Raw genomic sequence first — 17,867 nt, 5'->3', positions numbered from 1 at the left:
AATACAGAAACCATTTTTAGACTTCAGGATTACTTTCTTTTAAAATAAGAAAGAGAACTTGAACCTGATTAGAATTACCTTCTCATCTCAGCACAGGGTGCTATGGGCAAGGTAGAATTTCCATGGTATATTCCCCATCCATTATAGAGGGAAGCTGAGATTAACTTGACCAAATGGCATGGTCATACACCACCTGCTTTTCCTCATTCTATTCTAGACTACTGAAAGAGAGAGAGGGGATGAAGACCAGAAATGCTGGGTACCCCATAATCCTGATCCCCCCAGAAACTGCTGTCATGACTGAGCAGTGACTGTAGGAGGCTGGAATAATTCATGAGACTATGTATAAAATCAAATTTTTTTCCACAGGGAAAAAAAAAAAGGGATAAAAATTCCCAAAAGACCCCAAGCTTTTAAGGGAGAACTGGGAGTGTTGATATCCAGTTTTGGCACAGCTCGAGGAAGGAAAAAATCCCTATTAAGAACACTATGGTTGATTTTAACTAAAATAACACCCCCTCAGAGTTGTCTGGGTCACTGCAGAAAGCATTTCCTTTGGGGGTATTTGAGCCTGGCAAAGCTAATTCAGACAGATGACAGCACCTGCACTGGGGGAACATACATCATTCCAAGAAAATCAAGTGGAAAAGCAACTTCCAGGCATTTTATGTGCATTTTAAAAGATACAAAGTCTCTATCATACAACACCAGGAATACCCCACGCTTGGCGTGATTAGGATTTGCATGAGCCAAAGTTTACAGTCTTGTGCCCAAGCCTGACAAACATTAAAAGCCTGTGACTATAAAGATAGCCCTGCAAACACCAATTTCTCCCTGTGAATAGCTCATGTTGAATCTTTCTTTCGAGCCAGCTAACGCTGTCAGATAATGAGTTAAGCGCCACGAATGGCCGGCGCAAACCTCCGCGGATGGTTGGGGAAAAGAGCGGCAGTGAATGGAGCGGGGTGGCTGCCCCCACACCGAGCACACAGAGCGCGTCTGTTCCGGGGATTCCCGGCGGCTTTGAGCATGGGGTGCTCTGCCCACAGCGCTGGTCACCTGCTGGGAGCTCCCATTGAATGAGGTTATATTCTAATTGGATTTTCCGAAGGCAGTGCATTAGCATTTTCCATTATCTCACCCTTATTAGCCAAATCGTTAATCAGGAGGAGCGCGGTTATATTGTGTGCTGGTTACATTATCTGCTGCTGCAGTGTCTGCAAGCCAGTCCCAAATTCATACAGAGATAAAAACTCATCTCTCTCTAGCAGAGATTTGGGAGTCTATTGTGGAGCTAAGGTTGCAGTCAAACTCTAATTTTCAATAGTTCACCCAAAAACAACTTCCCTCTGGAGGCTGCCTCACTCAGCACTTTGCTCCTGCTCTTCCTGAGTCGGTACTATAAGTCAGGAATGTCAGCTCTTTCATCCCTGTTGGCAAAAGCAGCATCCCTCTACAATGTAAAAGCAGAAGAATCTTTCCCCATGGACTGTTCCCCATTGAGCCCAGAATCAAATGCTGGACATGTTTAATCTTGTAAGGTTATTATTTCTATGCACAGGCCTTTGAATATTGAAAGGAATGGAAATACCTGTTCCATGAGCAGAAATGACACATGCAGGCCGTCCTGTAGCTGATGACTGCCTTTGCACAGCTCAAAAAACAGTTTGCGTCAGAAATTAAATCCACATGAAATACTCCTGAGCTATCAGGAAAGCAGGCAGGACACCTCATGTCCTGCAAAAATCTGTTTCTTCTTTCAGGTGGAGTCCCAGCAGGTTTGGATACCTGCTTTTCAACAGCAGCCTTCTTAAAAGCCTGAAAGGAAGAGACAATCTTGCACGTAGATTATCAAGTAATGTTTGCTGGACACTCATCCATCAAAATTTTCTGAAAAATATTATTGTCTAAACATAATTTCACTTAAAAAGTCAGGTTTTATTCTTGGTTAGAGGTTACATGATGTTCAGATTCATTACAAGAGAAATTTGGAAATATAAGACCACATTCACTGAGAAGTTAAACCAATTCAATATTTCTACTAAAATTCTTGCAATACAAATAAATACACACAGGAAAAAAAACCCCTGTGTTTATGTTTTACATGTAATTTGAGAGCCAAAACTAAAGGAGATCTGACCTGGACTGAAAAAGGGGAAGTGGGCACCTTTTACCTGGCCTGGCATGGGTGGTATCCTAATCACAATTACACAAAGGAGTTTAAACACTGAAGCAGATTTCCCTTTTACCAACCAAGGAGCGGACAGAATTCAAGGTGATCAATCAACAAATCTTTCCCTGGACTCAAATAAAAAGCTTCATCATTCCCAAACGAAAACAACAACAACAACAAAAATATCACACCACTATTGGGCTTGTAAGCTCTTGAATTCAAACCAGATGTTACAGTCTGAATCTGCAGCAAGAACTGCATCTCTTCTCATCAGGCTTTTAAAGAGATTCTCACAAGGCAGCACAAACAGCATCTTCAGAACAAAGGGCAGTAACGCTTCCCAGCAGAGTTTAACTGGATCCTGAGGATCACCAGCCTGTATGAGCTGCTTTTCTATTGTCCTCACAGGGATTTTACCAGGCATAAATCACATGCACTGAAGAGATAAGGAGCTAGGAGCAAAAAAACCCCAGAAGAAAACAGAATAATGAAGTTGCAAGTGTCCCTTGCAGCCTTTGGTTTACACTTCTCCAGGCCGGAGGCTATCAGCGATGGGCTCCCTTCTCCAGGAAAGAATCTGCAACAGCAAAATCAATGGGAATTATTGTGACATTGAGAAATACAACTCACTTAGGAGTAATTTTCCTCCATTTTGTAACACTTTCACACACACACCCCCCAAAGCCAACACTGTACTTCATTACAAGGCTGTAATCAAACCAATACAAGTGGCAGTAGGAGTGAAGAAGCAAAAGAGAGTGGGGATATCAGAGAGTGCTCCAGGAGTCTCTGCCTCAACCTTCCTCTAATCCTGATGGTTGACACAAAGCAAACAGTAGGGTCTAATGGCTTAAAACCCCCCTTGTAACATCTTTCCAGACTTCTAAAAAGATCAGCTGACATTCAGTAGTGCTCAGAGGTGTACACTGGCATTAGGTGCACTCAAGAGAGCAGCTAAATCTGACAGAGGGAAAAATCAGTACCCATGGCTAAGCAGGTGTTTGTGGTCCAAAAATGTGTTTGATAGTAAGTCACTCAAGCTAGGAAAATAAAACAAAATTGAAGAAAGGAAATATGCTATTGCTGGTGCACCACATGCCTCCTGAAGCTTCAGAAGGCTTTGGAAATGCTCTCACAAATCTCTAGTACCACAAGCACAAGTGCAGTCAGTATTTTACTTAAAGAGAAAACATTAGGAATGATGCATCCTGATCTGTTGGCTGATAGAAATAAAATTATCAAATCCTGCAGCTGTTTAAATCACACATCCTGTTCCTCTTCTCAAGAGACTTTTCTGCCTGGTACTCTGAAGAACTACAACACGTTCTGTGATCTTCAGCTCAAGCTGACTTTTTTAAAAGCACTTTAACTTCACATGTTCTGGAGCTAGGAATCAGAAGTGTGCTAATGGCCTTTTTGTAGTAACAGAAATCAAGCTGTATCAGTAAAAATGCTGAAAATAATCACATTTTCATTCCCAATAGGGATGGCAAGCTGCTAATTAAATTTGTCTTGACCACTTGGAAGCACTGATAATTTCTCATGTAATGTATGCACTGAGGACATGCTAATACCAAAAATGTTAGGAGTCTGGGATTTTTTTCCAGGAAAATTAAGATGTCAATTAATTGACTTTTTTTTTCTGTCTGGTTTTTACTGAAGACCTCCACAAATCCATTTTTTTCAGTTTTTCATATTTTCCCCCCTCTCCCTACAGATGTCATTATTTTCAGTGGCAAACCCCACACTTCTCCCTCCTCTTCTTCCAATTAGCTCTAATTATAACAACATTAGCAGCAAATTAGGTGCCTTGAGGGCAAAAATTTGGGAAGCAGCAGAGTGTGGAAAGGATGAGGAGATGATATTATAATGGAAGTAAGCGGGCACATCCATGTGCTCATCTGGGCACCCTTAGGGCTGCGCAGGTTGAGCTTGGCTTTCCCTGAGCCTGCCAAGATGAGGAGGTGACCAGCTGCTGCCACAAGCCTCTAGAGCTAGCCCTGGAGAGGGAAGCAAAAGGCTCCATTTGGCCTCCTCCCCGTGCCTGGCATCACCGGATCCAACATAAAAACATCCAGTTCAGGCTGGAGAAACCCATTGGTTGTATCTGATGTTCTGAAGGGGTAACTGGGATGCTTTAATGCATCTACTGGGAATCTTTCTGCCAAGGAAAGAAATGGAGTAGGATGAATTGTGAAAGTGAAAAAGGCAGGACATGCCAGCAGTTGCAGCATGCAAAAAGGTTCTTCCTCTGAATAGGCTTTTGAGCAATAAATCTTTTTTTCCCAAAGAATTTTGCATTAAATATCTGGGTCCAGGGAAAATCTCCAAGATCAAACTCTTTTTTACAACTGTCTTTTCAATTTTGCACAGTTGGATAAGGAAGAAAGTCAACACTGCTTGCCAAATAAAATGACATTAAGTACATTTGCTGGAAATCTCTCTGCCTTGCTCCTTAAAAATGAAAAAAAACCCAAAAACCCCAAATCATCAACAAAAACCAAACAGAACAACATGACCGAGAACAAAAAGGTCAGAATCTGACATAAGGAGTGTAACAGAGCCCAGAGAGACTTAGGAGCTAAAGTTCCTCCTAAGGCAGCACTGCTGGTCCAAAGAGACAAGGCTGGGAGAATTTAAGCACATTTTAGGACTAAGACTTGCTGCACAGTAAGGTACCTGGGGAGGGATCAGTCCAGAGGTGGGAAAGAAGAGTTATTATCTTGGAAATATATTGCCAGTGCAGTAAGGAAATATCTCCTCATCTTCCTTAATCTCTGTCTTGTGTCACCTACATTTCCACTTTGCTTCTCCTTCTTTATTGGGACCTTAAAGGAAACACCTTTGTTTTTTTGGAAGACAAGCTGAACTCGGCTATGAGTTATCTGAGGTTCTAAGCAGCTTTTTGAGGGTTAGGGCTTTTATTTCTTCTCATTTTGCCCACCCCATTCTCTTCATCCTTTCCTGTTTTCTGATGAATTTATTCCCAGTTTATTAGAAAGGGCTCAAATCCAAAAGTGCCAGATCCAAACCATCATACAACCACGAGAGCTCAGTGATGGACACAACATTGCATAAGTGATCCTCTGCCAACTACCAAAACACATCTCTGGGGAAAATAACAGTCTGGAGAGCAAAGTTTAGAAAATAGCATCAAATAGTGTTCATCAAATTTCTGTAGCAAAGGGTTGGGGCTTTTAATTTAATTTAAATTATTTTTTAAATTTAAAAAATTCTTCATAGATAATCCTCAATTTATAGATGCCAGCAAAAAAATGTTTCTTAAACAAAATAGAAAGACAGACTGGGCTTAACAAGGGCAGCAGTCGTTTGAGACAGCCTTCTCTTACCATGGGAGCAGCTAAGGAGAATGTTGCCAGTCAGAAGTAAAGTACAGATATGGTTACAGAAGAAGCAGAAAACATGAGATTACAGCTGGTTACAGAAGGACCCCTGCAGAACCCAAGTCGAATGCCAGAGTACCAGAGTCCAGGAAGGTACACCTTCCTTCCTCACAAGAGAGGGAGGAAAACACAATGAAGGTGCCTCTATACAAAACTAGAGAAAAAATTAGTAAGTCCTGCTTAATGACATACACCTTTGAAGAATCACATTATGAGACACTCACAGATTTCAGATATCTCTAAACCAGGCTTTTAAAATGGAATATTATCAAAAATATCACTTTCCCAACTCATTTCACTTGTGTTCAGCTCTAAAGTTACAACCTGTGACCTGTGTTTCATAATTATTACTTTAAAAAAAATGCCCAGCATCAAAGGAAAATTTGTTACGGGAAATTTAAAGGTTTCCCCTAGAAACATCAATCTACTGAAACAGCATTCCTAAAGGAAACTGTTTCATGCCTAAAAGTTGCTTCACTGCTGATTTGTTTCCTATAATGAAGGCCTAGCTCAGCAGAGAGAAGATTTATTGGTCCATTTATAATCTACTGAGAAAATGAAGGATGAGAACTGAGACTCAGGAATACTGCTGCACATACTGGCTCATTTAGACCCACCAGTGTAATTAGCACTTGTACAAAATGGAGCAAAGAAATGGGCACATCAAGAACTCTTGCTCATCACATATTCTTGGAGCTTCTATCTTGGAAACCTTTCCCAAAATACTTACAGGCAGATTTAATATAGACAACTACATATAACACAAAAAAACAGGCTTGTGACTCAATATTTTGAGAGTGGAAGTTTGACATCTGTGGGATCAATGGATAAATTATCAAAATCATCTGTTTTAGCAGCCAGGATAAAGAGAATAAGAGCTCAGAAGGTGTTAAAGCAGACATCCTACACTGCACTATGATGAAACTATTCAGAAATCCTCTTTAAAGGGACTGGAGCAAAAAAGGGAAGGGAAAAGTCTCCAAGTATCCTAATCCCTGTCCCATTGAGAAGGAAGTGTTTGGATGTTCTGGGCAAGGAACAGTAATAGAAAGACAGAGCACAGATTTTCAAGAAGTTTTTCTCAGAGAGTGAGAAGTCAAGTCACATAGTCAAGCAGGGTAGAAGAACAACTCTCTTTCTTCAGATCCCCCAAGCGCATTGCCCTGGACCACAGCTGCAGTTGGTGGCAGGACTGGCTTCATTTCCTGTTATAAAACATCCTCCCTGTATCCTCTGGTGCAGTAAATCATTTGGAGTTTGAGTGGGAGGCATGGCAAAATTAATCTCCTGTTCTGTTGTGCAGGCACAGCACTACTTTCCCTGTGACCACATCAGAACTCTCCAAAGAGCTGCCATGTAATTATGGGATGCCCATCAACCATTTTGGTGAGCTACATTCCCACTCTACCCTCTCTTCTGGACAAACATGGATGACAGCAAATAATGGAACAGTTCCTCTGTAGCCATCTTCTTCTTCCAGATGTAACACAACAGCTTCTGGACTCAGCAATCCTTGCCACCCCACATGGTACCCACTGGCACCATGGGATGGCAGATTCCCACCCAGAAGAGATCCCTTCTGGTGTCTATCTTTTGAGTGATCTAAAACAAGTACCTCAAAACACCCAGGAATGATTTCAAATCCAGACACAAATATTAATTACTCCTCCCCGTTTCAAAAAAATAGTTTGTACTGACCCTTTGACAAGTATTTAACTCTGTTCATTTGCATGGCTCTATTTTCAGGCCTCCTGAACTACCAGAACAGACCAGGAACAGCATTTTGTCTTTAACATAAACAGCATCCTAAAGCCTGCACTTTGTTACCAAGGCCCCACGCTGGCCTCCTGTTTTGGCACATCATTAAATTTGGTCTTAGCTGGAGCAACAGAGGCTCCAAGGAGAATTCTGAGAGTATCTTTTCTTTAGGACTATTACTAGGTATTTAATGAGGCAAATGTGTGATCCTATAATGTGTAATAGAGACATTTTATGAATTGCAACAAAGCTATAACATAGAGGGTATTACATCAGAAACCTCACCTGTGGTGCACACACACCAGCTTTGACTCTAAGGCAAAGCTGTCACACAAGCACTCAACAGATAGACAAGAAAGTTTACTCTACATCCCTCAAAGGCCTCCATTTGAAAAAAACAGTACATTTAATACATGCTCTGTCCAGCTGTTGTCTTACCATTTGCCTTGTGCTGCACATCTGGCGGAAGCTGGTCAGGAACATACCACTGATAGTCTGGCTGCACAGAACAATAAAATATTATTGCAGCAATATGGACTTCACAGGCATTTCAAACAAAAGAGCAGTGACATGATAAAAACATAATTGTGCTGTTAAGCCTCTCATTAGCCATACAAAAGGAGTTTAAAACAAAATCTTCTATTTAGGTTTGTTTCCACCAATCCCAGTCTTCCAGCTTGCTTCCTTTCTTATGCATTAGAAAAATTGGTGTAAACCTTTCTAGATCCCACAAATCACAATGACACATGAAGAGAACCAAACCAGACTTGAAAAGGGCTAAGGAATAAAGTGCAGCAGAAGATACAGCAGGCATCTCCCTGTACCAAAGAGCCCCAGAGAAACCTGACCCACCTGACAGGTGAAGCTGCTCCAGTTTGAATGCATCTGTAAAATGCTCCAGTGTGACAGGAATGAAAAATGGAATAAAGTTCCCTCCCCTCCTCCCTTTGCTCACAGGTTAGCACTGTTGTTACTATGGCATTAGCTATTATCAAATAACTTCCTGAAAACACCGTGGGATAGGGGAAATTCCCATCTTTCTCGCAAGAGGAAGTACTGGGAAGGTTATGTCCATGCAGACACAGTTTTGTCCAGGGAAATCTTGGAAGAAATAGTGCCTTATAGTTTATACCACCCACTGTGGTAAATGAGTAGCAAATTACCACTAGAGAAAACAACTTTGGGACCAGTCATTTAAGCTGAAGCTGTGTTAGGCTGTCTGGAATAAGTAGTCCATGCAATCTTGTCAAAATCTAGGTAACTGCTGCTTCAAATTAGTTACACTGCGAAAATGTTTCTTGTTTTGCAGAAATTACTCTGACAAAATCACTGAGTAGCCCCAAGGGAAATCTTGTAGATTTCAATTTGCAGGGAACAAATTCATAGACTCCTACAGAAGTTTTGCCTGAATTAAGATGGCAGGATGAAGCTGTAGATAGAGAAAACAGATTTAACTTTTATGTTTTGCTGTCACTCATGCTTATACAGCAGTAATCACTCTCATACACTGTCAGGAAAAAAAGGAGCTATTGTATTTCAACTTGAATTGTACCAGTCACAGGAATTATTGACTAATTCTGTGCCTCTGTGCAAACAAAGTAGACTTTGATACAAAGCTTTAAGCACAGGTAGTTTTTCACCAATGGCTCAAACTACACTCATGTGCATTGCTCTTTTGAGTTTCTGGTGAATTTTATGCTTTCTGATCAATTCTTCTCTTTTTACGTACCTATACCCCACAAACTTGAATGAATTTCACATCAGACTAACGAAAATGTTTCTACTAGAATGTAAAAAGGAAAGAAAAAGTGCAAGAACAGAAAAAGAACGAAAAAGCAAAAGCACAGCCTAAACATGCAGGATTACATATCAGGACACCCATTAAATTCTGACACCTTTCTTCATTGCTAACAAATTGCTCAGGGAGGTACCCAAAGCTCAGAGCAGCAACTCACACAGGCAAAGAATTGAAAAAAAAGGGTCAGAATGAAAATGGGAGTTACAAAGCAACCAGTCAGGCTGACACCGGTGCTCCGGCAAGAATGACAAAGTTGTAAACCCAGTGATCCCTCACATAATTAGAAACCCAGATGATGAAAGTTCAGGGAGAAGAGCCAAAATAATCTGGGCCACTGTCCAAATTGCAGGGAAAAACATTCTGCAATACTTCCAACTCTGATAAATAGGCAGATAAGCACACCCCTGAAGCACAGAAATTACTTGTCTGACCACAGCTTTTCCACTGGATTTCTACAGCCTGAAAGCCTTACATGCATTTTGCAAAAATTCAGTTATAATTTCTCAAATAATGAGCATCTTTCCATATGTGACAGCTTTGTAGCCAGAATCAGATATTGTGTATTTAAAATGACATTCACCATGTTTAAATGCATTCTCAGTAGATTGGAACAAGCCAGCCCACTTAGGCAACCCAAAGCACTTCAAAAATGTTCTTTGAAGCAGTATTTTCCTTGGAATAAATAACTCCCACTCACAGAACCTGCTCCAGTGCAAAGCTATTCTTCTTCATGCTGAGGAAGACAGGACCCTGTTGTGTTCCAGGAAAAAAGGCACATTTCCCATTGTGTTAGCCACACTCAGATAGAACTTCCACTTCTGCTGATTTGGTTTTTATTATCTTATGTTGAAGGCTCAGCGCAGATCCTTACTTCTGAAGTGGGGTAATTGTACAGCTAGAAAGGGCTCTGAATGTGTGTCATAGGAATAAATTCATCTAAGAAATCAGCAAGACTCAAATAAAACAACCGTATTATTTTAATTAACAAACAAACGTAAAAGAACTCTGTTTTTCTTCTTAGTGCTGTTACAGCTAAAGAGTATTTGCCAAAGTGAATTCAATCTTGATCTGGATTAAACAACACATTAGGAAAGCACAGATTCAGTTGCTGCTGAGGACGGCAGGGTGATGGCACCTGTGGTCACCATGCTGTGAGAAAAATCAGTGTCCCTGTCACACAGGTGATGGTGGGAACCTTACCGAGCGCTGCTGCACCATGTGAGACACTGGATGTGCCCGAGGATCCGGACAGTGAAGAACCATCCCACAACCCCCATAACTGACACACGGAGAGAGAAAGAGTGGAGCTGGGTAACTGGGCCTCTCAGGCTGTGCTGGGAGGTCTTTTGTCTGTCAAGAAAATAAGAACAAGAATAAATGCATTAGCAGTGGAATACAACCAACAGATCATTCAGGTACAAGTGGGTTGCAACGCTGCTTGTTTAGACCCTTCATACTACTTATCATTAAAAAAATTATTTAAGACAGCTGACTTGTGCCACACCACAGTCTTGACACGTTTTATGTGAGGAAAATATTGGTCCCAAGATAAGACAAGCATATTACTGTGTCTTTTATATTCAAAAACAATTCTGTATTTTCATTACACACAGTCACTTTCAATAGTTTGAAGCAGAACTACATGGACAGTCACTTGCATGACAAGATAAGAAAATAATTTTGGTATAGGACCAAAGTTGTTGGCTTCAGATTTGGTCTGCCTTTTCTTAGGCCCTCTGCATTCCAGTAGAGTCAACAGCAATTTGTCTAAGGACAGAGTAAGGAGAGGCAAAAGATGATTAATATTCTGTGACTCTGTGAGTCACAACTAAATAATTTGACTTAAGAAAACAAACTAATAAATATTTTATATGCTTGCTCTCATCTTTAAAATCCTCCACAAGCTCAGATTAATCAAATCCTGAGGCAGGAAGAGACAAACAGGAAGATCTCCAGTGTGAATTGCTGGTGCACTGCAGGAACAGTCAAGCACAACATCACTGAAACCGGCCAGAGTGAGGGGCACTGGGCAGCACCCGCCTCTGACACTTCAGCAGGACCATACCACCTCTGATGCATGGCTTGGTTGAGATTAAGACAATCCTGAAGTTTCTGTGTCACAACAATGTTGGGGAGGACAATAAACCACCACAGAGCATTTTGGTAATCAGCTGTTCTTTTAAAGTATTGCACAATTTTGTCAAGACAGGAAACCTCAGAATTTCGTCATTCTTAAATGGGGATTGAGAAAGCTCAGAGTTTTGCATGCCATGATTTTACTATGGCTTCCTACTGACACTACTTTAAAGAGATAAAAAGGATGTTGCAAGAAAAAATTATTGCAGAGGCTGCTCAGCTAATTTGTATGGAGACCATTTTTTTCCTCTGATATTAACATCACTCTGTAATTCAATTGCAGAGGTCAGGATTAACTACAGAAGCTCTTTATTTCAAAAGTTGGTTTGTTCTTACAACTCTTATATCAAGTGCCAGTGAAACAAAGTCCTCTGGATTTGTTTTTGGTTGTGTCCACCCTCCCCCTCCTCCATTTTCAGATATGTTTGAAAAGTTTTTGCAATAAATATTCCCTTCATCTACTTATTTTGGAAGTCTTCTCTAATTGTTCCTCATCTTCTTACTGCATTACTTCAGAATGATGTCATCCCAGGTGGTGACCTCATATAAAATCCAATGTCAATTAATGGAAGCCAGAAACCCTTGAGTTGTGCGGAAAGTGAGAAAAAAAAATAAAATACACATGTGCTGGCAATGGGAGCTTTCTTTTGACTCATACCTGAGAGCTGAGTTTACTCAGTTGAGATTGTAATCTCTCATTAATTTTCTGCAATGCTTCTTTCTCCTCATTAAGCCTCTCTCGGTCAGATCTCTCCTTCCTGAAGTCTTCTTCGTATATTTGGACCTGCAATCATCATGAATGGTGTGTGAACTTCAGCAGAGTCACTTTGCGGTTTGGTTGCTTTCTAAATTCTGCCCAAGCAGAAGGATGAATTCCAAAGGGATCCTTGCTCTGTACAATCCTCAAAAAAAAAGTTTCCCTGGTCTTTTTTTGTGACTGATACAAAATGACAATTAATGGCCATTCTCCAGTGGCACCCATCAATTGAAACTGAAATTGAAAATTGAAATAGTCCCCAAGGCCAGTTTTTGTACAACCTTGCACATGAAAAAGCAAATATCAGTTTCAAATATTATAAATGAGATAGCAAATACTAGTATCCATCTTTTTTAAGGGATTACCAGTAGGAGGATAAATATTTTACCAACATTTTTCACTTCAGTTTTCTCTTCAGTTATGGGCACTTGGGCACTTTTAACTCCCTCCTATACATCTCAGGTGCAAGGAGTTAGAGAAGAACCTCTCCAGCCCAGTGCAGAGGCAGAGGGGAGCATAATGTACACCATTTCAAATGGAATGGAATGTACACAATTCCCAGTGGAAATACTTGGATGTTTGACCCTGTTCCTAGAAAATAAGCTGCCTTGCAAATGCTGAAGGATGCAGTGGCTTAGTTCTTTTTTATGTGGTCAGGAATCACAGAGCTTCATCCCATTAAAAAATATCTGACCACCCCAGGCACAGGCAGTGAGCACACAGATTTGGAAACAAAATACAAATCCATAAATTATTTGCCTTAATTCTTCAGCTAATGGGCAGGCATCCACCTGGTGAGAAGCTGGAGGTTGGTGGCACTTCTACTGACAACAGTAAAAGCATGTTTGTGTGGGAACCACCACCAGAACTTTCAGAAGCCCTTTCATGTCCTCTTGGTTGCTCACTAAAGCCTGCTGACAGTCTCTTCCCAAAAAACTTGCTTGCTGTGGCTCATGCCCTGTCCATTGGACAGATCCAGTTCTCTTTTTGCTGGAAGCAGTGCTATGACTTCACAGAAGGAATAGAAAAATGTTAATACCTCAGGGGAAGAAAAAGATCAGCACAGGACTCCATAAATTCTTTTCCTGACCCTCCGAAGTAGAGACAAAGCTGTCACTTGCAGAAATCCCTGCATCCCTTGTCCATCTGCACACTTGTCTCCTCAGTATTTCCTCCTTTCTTCTCTCCCAATTCCTTCTCCGCTGTCCACCTCCCTCCCACTCCCCAGCTGTACAATCTGCTGGAGCTGCAAGGGAACCTCTTTGGCACAGTTTTGCCATTTATCCTGTTGCCCTGAGAAAGAGGGGACACCTCCCAGGGAATGAATGCCTTCATCTCCACTGCCATGACCAGGGATGGGCTGATGACAGCCAAGCTCCTGTGGGACTCTGTCACGTCACTCTTTGTCCCAAGAGTGTCTCCTCTGTCCAGTTAGAGGCTGCTGCTCCATTTCATGTAGAAGGAAGTCTGGACTCACTGTACTGATTTATACAACTAGAAAAACATATTCATAAAATGGACACCCCACGAGAATTTTGGAAAAAAAATTTGTTTACTCTATTTTATTGTGTAGAATGAAATAACTCATTACTGTACAATCAAGTGCAGGATTTTGTTCTCCAGCATGTGGCAAGCATTACATTAAGAGAGCAAAATCTGGCTCTGCTGTCAAACGTGACAGAAACAAGTATTTTATTCCCATTGAATAAAATTCCCATTCTGATCACATCCATTTGTGTGTCAATAATGTTAACCCTGACAATATCCAGGACAACAGACCTGAAGTGTTAAAATTATCTGAAAACTATATTGTTTTTAAACAGATTCTTTTACATGGAGAGAAAGTGCACAAAGCGTTTGAGTTGCTCAGAACAAATATTAAAAAATAAATAAATACAAATCTGTAGTCCTTGGGATGCAGGTTATGAATGCAAACAGACTGCCTCACACTTAGAAAAACTGCAGTGCCAATGCTCTAGTTTTCCACGACTAGGATCTTTGGATAATTGGCTACACTGGCAACTTCTAAGATAAAAGGACCAGAAAACACAACCAGTAATTAATGAAATTTAGCATTCCCTCTGGATGACATTCAGCCCCTAACAGAGAGCTGGCAGGACACCTCCAGGAGTCAGGAGAGCTATTCTGCTGCTTTGAGTCCTTGACAAGTCCTTGCTCCAGTCCTTTGCCAGGAGTCAGTTTCACTTTGTGGACTCTGCTGTGATGACAGCATCTGGGGAAACATCATTCCAAAGGGCTGTCGCTAAACTGGCTCTTCCTTTCAGAAGCTCTACACAGCAAGTCTACCAAGCACAATCCCTGGGAGAGAAGGCAAAATTATGCTGTGTAAAATCCATCCAGGCTCACTTGAGCTGTTCTTACCTGCTGTTTAAGAACTTCAAGTTGGGTTCTCATCTCTTCAGTGCTATTCCTGTCACCCTTCCCTGGAGGAGTCCCAACAACAGGTGGGTGCTGCTTTTTCAATGTGTCCAGAAGGGCCTGCAACATCAAACAGCAAAATTACTAAACAGAGATTCACTACATGAAAAAGAAAAAATATCCTTTAAAATTATTAGAAAGAGGTTTCCCCTTCACTTGTAGTTGCTTCAATTATATACACTGGATATAAACCCACTTTACTACAGTAAAGTCTGACTGAAACGTTTTTTCACTAAAAGTGGGGATTCCTTCACGTGGAACAAAGTAAACCCTTCTGTTTGAGAGGAAGTTGTGTAGTCTCCATAGCTTGTCACTAGAGGGAGTTACGAATACACACAACACTCTTACCTGTTTTACTCTGAAATTCTGCCACAGTTCTTCACAGACTTTATTTTTACAGTACTACATAGCTCTCCCTTGGACTGGAATAATTAAATCACTCCTACATATCTCTGTCTATAACCACACATTATAATTATATATTATTTTCTTTAGTCTAGCACAAATAACATTCAGTACTTTTCATTCTCTCACCTAAGATACGAATCCCTGACTTCATCCCTTTAAGAAGCTGAATTCATGCTGATGATCCTCAGCTCTCCCTTGCTGCCCACACTCATGCGGGAAGGATGGAAGACATTTGGAGGGGGAAGAGGCAAACGGGGAAGAAGTGGCCAAGCAGGAGAACCAGTATCCAAAGTAATCCAAGGATTGGTATTAATTATCCAAGGCCCAACTCAAACCAAGCACTTTCCATGGAAGCATGGGAAAGGAAAGCTTTTTAACTGATGAGGTGCTGTCCCTAAGAATTGTGCAGAAGCAAAACTGGTTATAATAGTGGCAAAGTTTGTGTTCCATGCCAATACATTCAGAAGGTTGGACCTAAAACTGGGAGGATGAAAATACAGACATCCTGATAACTGTTAACCCTTCTTCTGCCCCTTTGAATCCCCCTTCAATACCTTTTTGAGGAGGTTCTACAAGTTAGAATTATGGAGCGGGGAAAAAAAGGAAAAATCCAGAAAATCGGTCTTCAAAAAGTTAATGGTAAGGTGCATATTATTTTTAAACTGCATTTGGACACAATACTGTGAGATCCTGCTTTATCCATTCACATAAGAAGAAAAATTTGTTTGATTTCAGAGAATTTGTAATAACTTCATGTGGCTGAACCTGAAATAGCGGGGACTAAAGTTAAAAGGGCACAGAGGGTCCCTTCCTGTCTCACGTGTATTCATGACATGAGATGTGAAGGATGCAAATGCACAGGAAATCAGTAAATTACTGTTGGGAAAGTGTCTATGAAATTGATGCTTCATTTAAAAGAATGGTTTATATACTCCATCTGTCTTATTACAGCCACAGAATAAGACAGCAAAATAAAACATTTAAATAAGTTGTTTAACAAACAAGGCCTTGAACTAAAATTAGACTGGAGCTTTAAGCAAGTCCTGTCAATGCATTTCAAGAAGAGCTAGAGATCATGGCTTCTGTCAGATTTTTTCTTATGGCAGCATTATATTTCTGGCTTGACTTTTGCACATCATGGCCCTTTAGCTTATGAAAGCACTTATTAAAGTTACACAGCAATGGTTACTGCAATGCATTTCCTCAGGAAGCGTTTGTGGTTCACCATGAAATACAAAATTGTTAGAAAACACCCACTGCTTTATGTGATCTTTTGATTAAACAAAATTGCATTTATTACTTTCCCTCAGTTAAAAAAAAATTCCATGTAGCTATTTAATGACAATTTCCTCAGTGAGACATATATACACATAATATAGCTATGAATATGTGTATGTATGGATATAAGCAATAGGACAGGATCATGTCTTCTGAAGAGAAGCCATCATTTTGAAATACAGAATGCATGTTAAATGAGTTTTTAAGCGGTGTGACCTTTCTTTTCAACCACAGTCTTTCACTAAGTGCACACAGAAGCATCTTTGTACCATTTCCCCTTTGCTCTGAGGAGAGAGGATGTAGAAAGGGCTTAGACATGACATGTAGAGATGTTTCATAGGAGAAGCCAAATACTCTCTGACTTTTTCTCCTTGCCACGGAACCCTGCTACCTGCCAAGGACCCAGCATACACAGGTCTGAGCTGAAGTGATTCTTGCTTGTTTCCCCAACTCCCAAATGGTGATCACGTGTTTGCCACCAGATTGTTCACACAATTGAAAAGATGGTATCTGGTAGGTCACTGACAACAGAGATCCCAGAATTAGAGGTATCAGTAGCTCACTCCTGTTCCTACCTTGTTGAGACGGCTTATTTCACTCTCATAGTATTCCTTCCTCCTGGTCATTGAGGCGTTCTTCTGCTTCAGGAGCCTGTTCTCTTCCTTCATTTCATGGAGAACTTCACTAAGGACCTCTGTATCTTTCTGGAGTGCAAAAATACAGAGAGATGCTGCAGAAATGCAGATGGAAACATTTTTCAAGAACAATTTTCCAAATAATCTTCTGTCTGACAGATGTGCTGCATTTTTGTTGTCCCAAACACAGTTTGGAAGGGAGGCAGGAGGAAGGCAGATCATTAGTACACCCAGATATGATAAAGTCTGTAGAAATTGTTTTGACCATTCACCATATGATGAGACAGAGACAACATGCCAGACTAAATCCCTGCTCTCTGCAGTTGCACGAAGGCATGGGAATGCTGGCAGGCCAAGCAGACCAAAATCACACCCACTGTTACCCCAGACCTGCATTTCTCTTATGTACTCAGAGAATAAGACCAGGGCTAAATGCTGGTGGAGTCCCAGCCATTCCCAGTGCCATACAACGTTGAAGACAAAAACAGGAAAAAAAAGTATTTCAAATATTTTCTGCAGCTGCTTTAAGTGAATAAAAAAGTGAGATCCAACAATCACAGGCACAGCACACCACAGGAATGGGGTTTTTTTCTGTGTAAAAGGCTCATCTCTGTGCAGCAAGTCACAGTTTGGGCTCATCAGAAGTTCATCACTGTGTGCTAACTCAGCCAGTGAAAAACACCCCTGCGTAACTTGCTTACACATGAGGAAGCTTGACTCTGCTGTGTTCTAAGTCAGCTGGGACATTTCATTTTCTCCAAAAACTAGGCAAGATTAGCAGGGTATCTCTGCAATAAGCATAAGAACTCATCCAGCAGCTAGCTGAAACTGACAAGCACTTACTGGCTGAGTGTAACTTTAAAGAAATTGCAGATTTAAGACCAAAGTTCCATGCTGGTTAACCTGTCCCCACAAAAATGTTTTGGACTATATTGTTATTTAGTTCATTATTCATGTATGTAGTAAAAAAATCTGAGAGAGTGTACTACTCATCCTTATTTTTATAAAATGGCAGTTATTTTCCCAGGTATCCTACATTAAACAGCAGTAACATGAACAGAAATATGGGCTGTCTCACATT

The 17,867-nt window shown here is 40.8% G+C and overlaps 1 protein-coding gene across 3 annotated transcripts in view; it reads right to left on the bottom strand.

Moving 5' to 3' along the window:
* Positions 1–1,917: 1,917 nt before the first annotated feature.
* Positions 1,918–17,867, bottom strand: part of TNIP3 (TNFAIP3 interacting protein 3) — a 57,075-nt gene continuing 41,125 nt past the window's right edge. For all 3 annotated transcript variants that reach the window (XM_053976274.1, XM_053976276.1, XM_053976275.1), the window contains 6 exons: positions 16,727–16,855; positions 14,409–14,525; positions 11,928–12,053; positions 10,334–10,483; positions 7,774–7,834; positions 1,918–2,750 (listed from right to left, as the gene is read on the bottom strand). In XM_053976274.1, the coding sequence (XP_053832249.1) occupies positions 2,719–2,750; positions 7,774–7,834; positions 10,334–10,483; positions 11,928–12,053; positions 14,409–14,525; positions 16,727–16,855 (615 nt within the window). In that variant the 3' untranslated portion in view covers positions 1,918–2,718. The remainder of the gene's footprint in view (positions 2,751–7,773; positions 7,835–10,333; positions 10,484–11,927; positions 12,054–14,408; positions 14,526–16,726; positions 16,856–17,867) is intronic.

Source organism: Vidua macroura, chromosome 4 (assembly GCF_024509145.1).
Source record: "Vidua macroura isolate BioBank_ID:100142 chromosome 4, ASM2450914v1, whole genome shotgun sequence".
Lineage (NCBI taxonomy): Eukaryota > Metazoa > Chordata > Aves > Passeriformes > Viduidae > Vidua > Vidua macroura.
The sequence above is the reverse complement of the archived record's forward strand: the minus strand, read 5'-3'. Positions and strand labels throughout refer to the sequence as shown.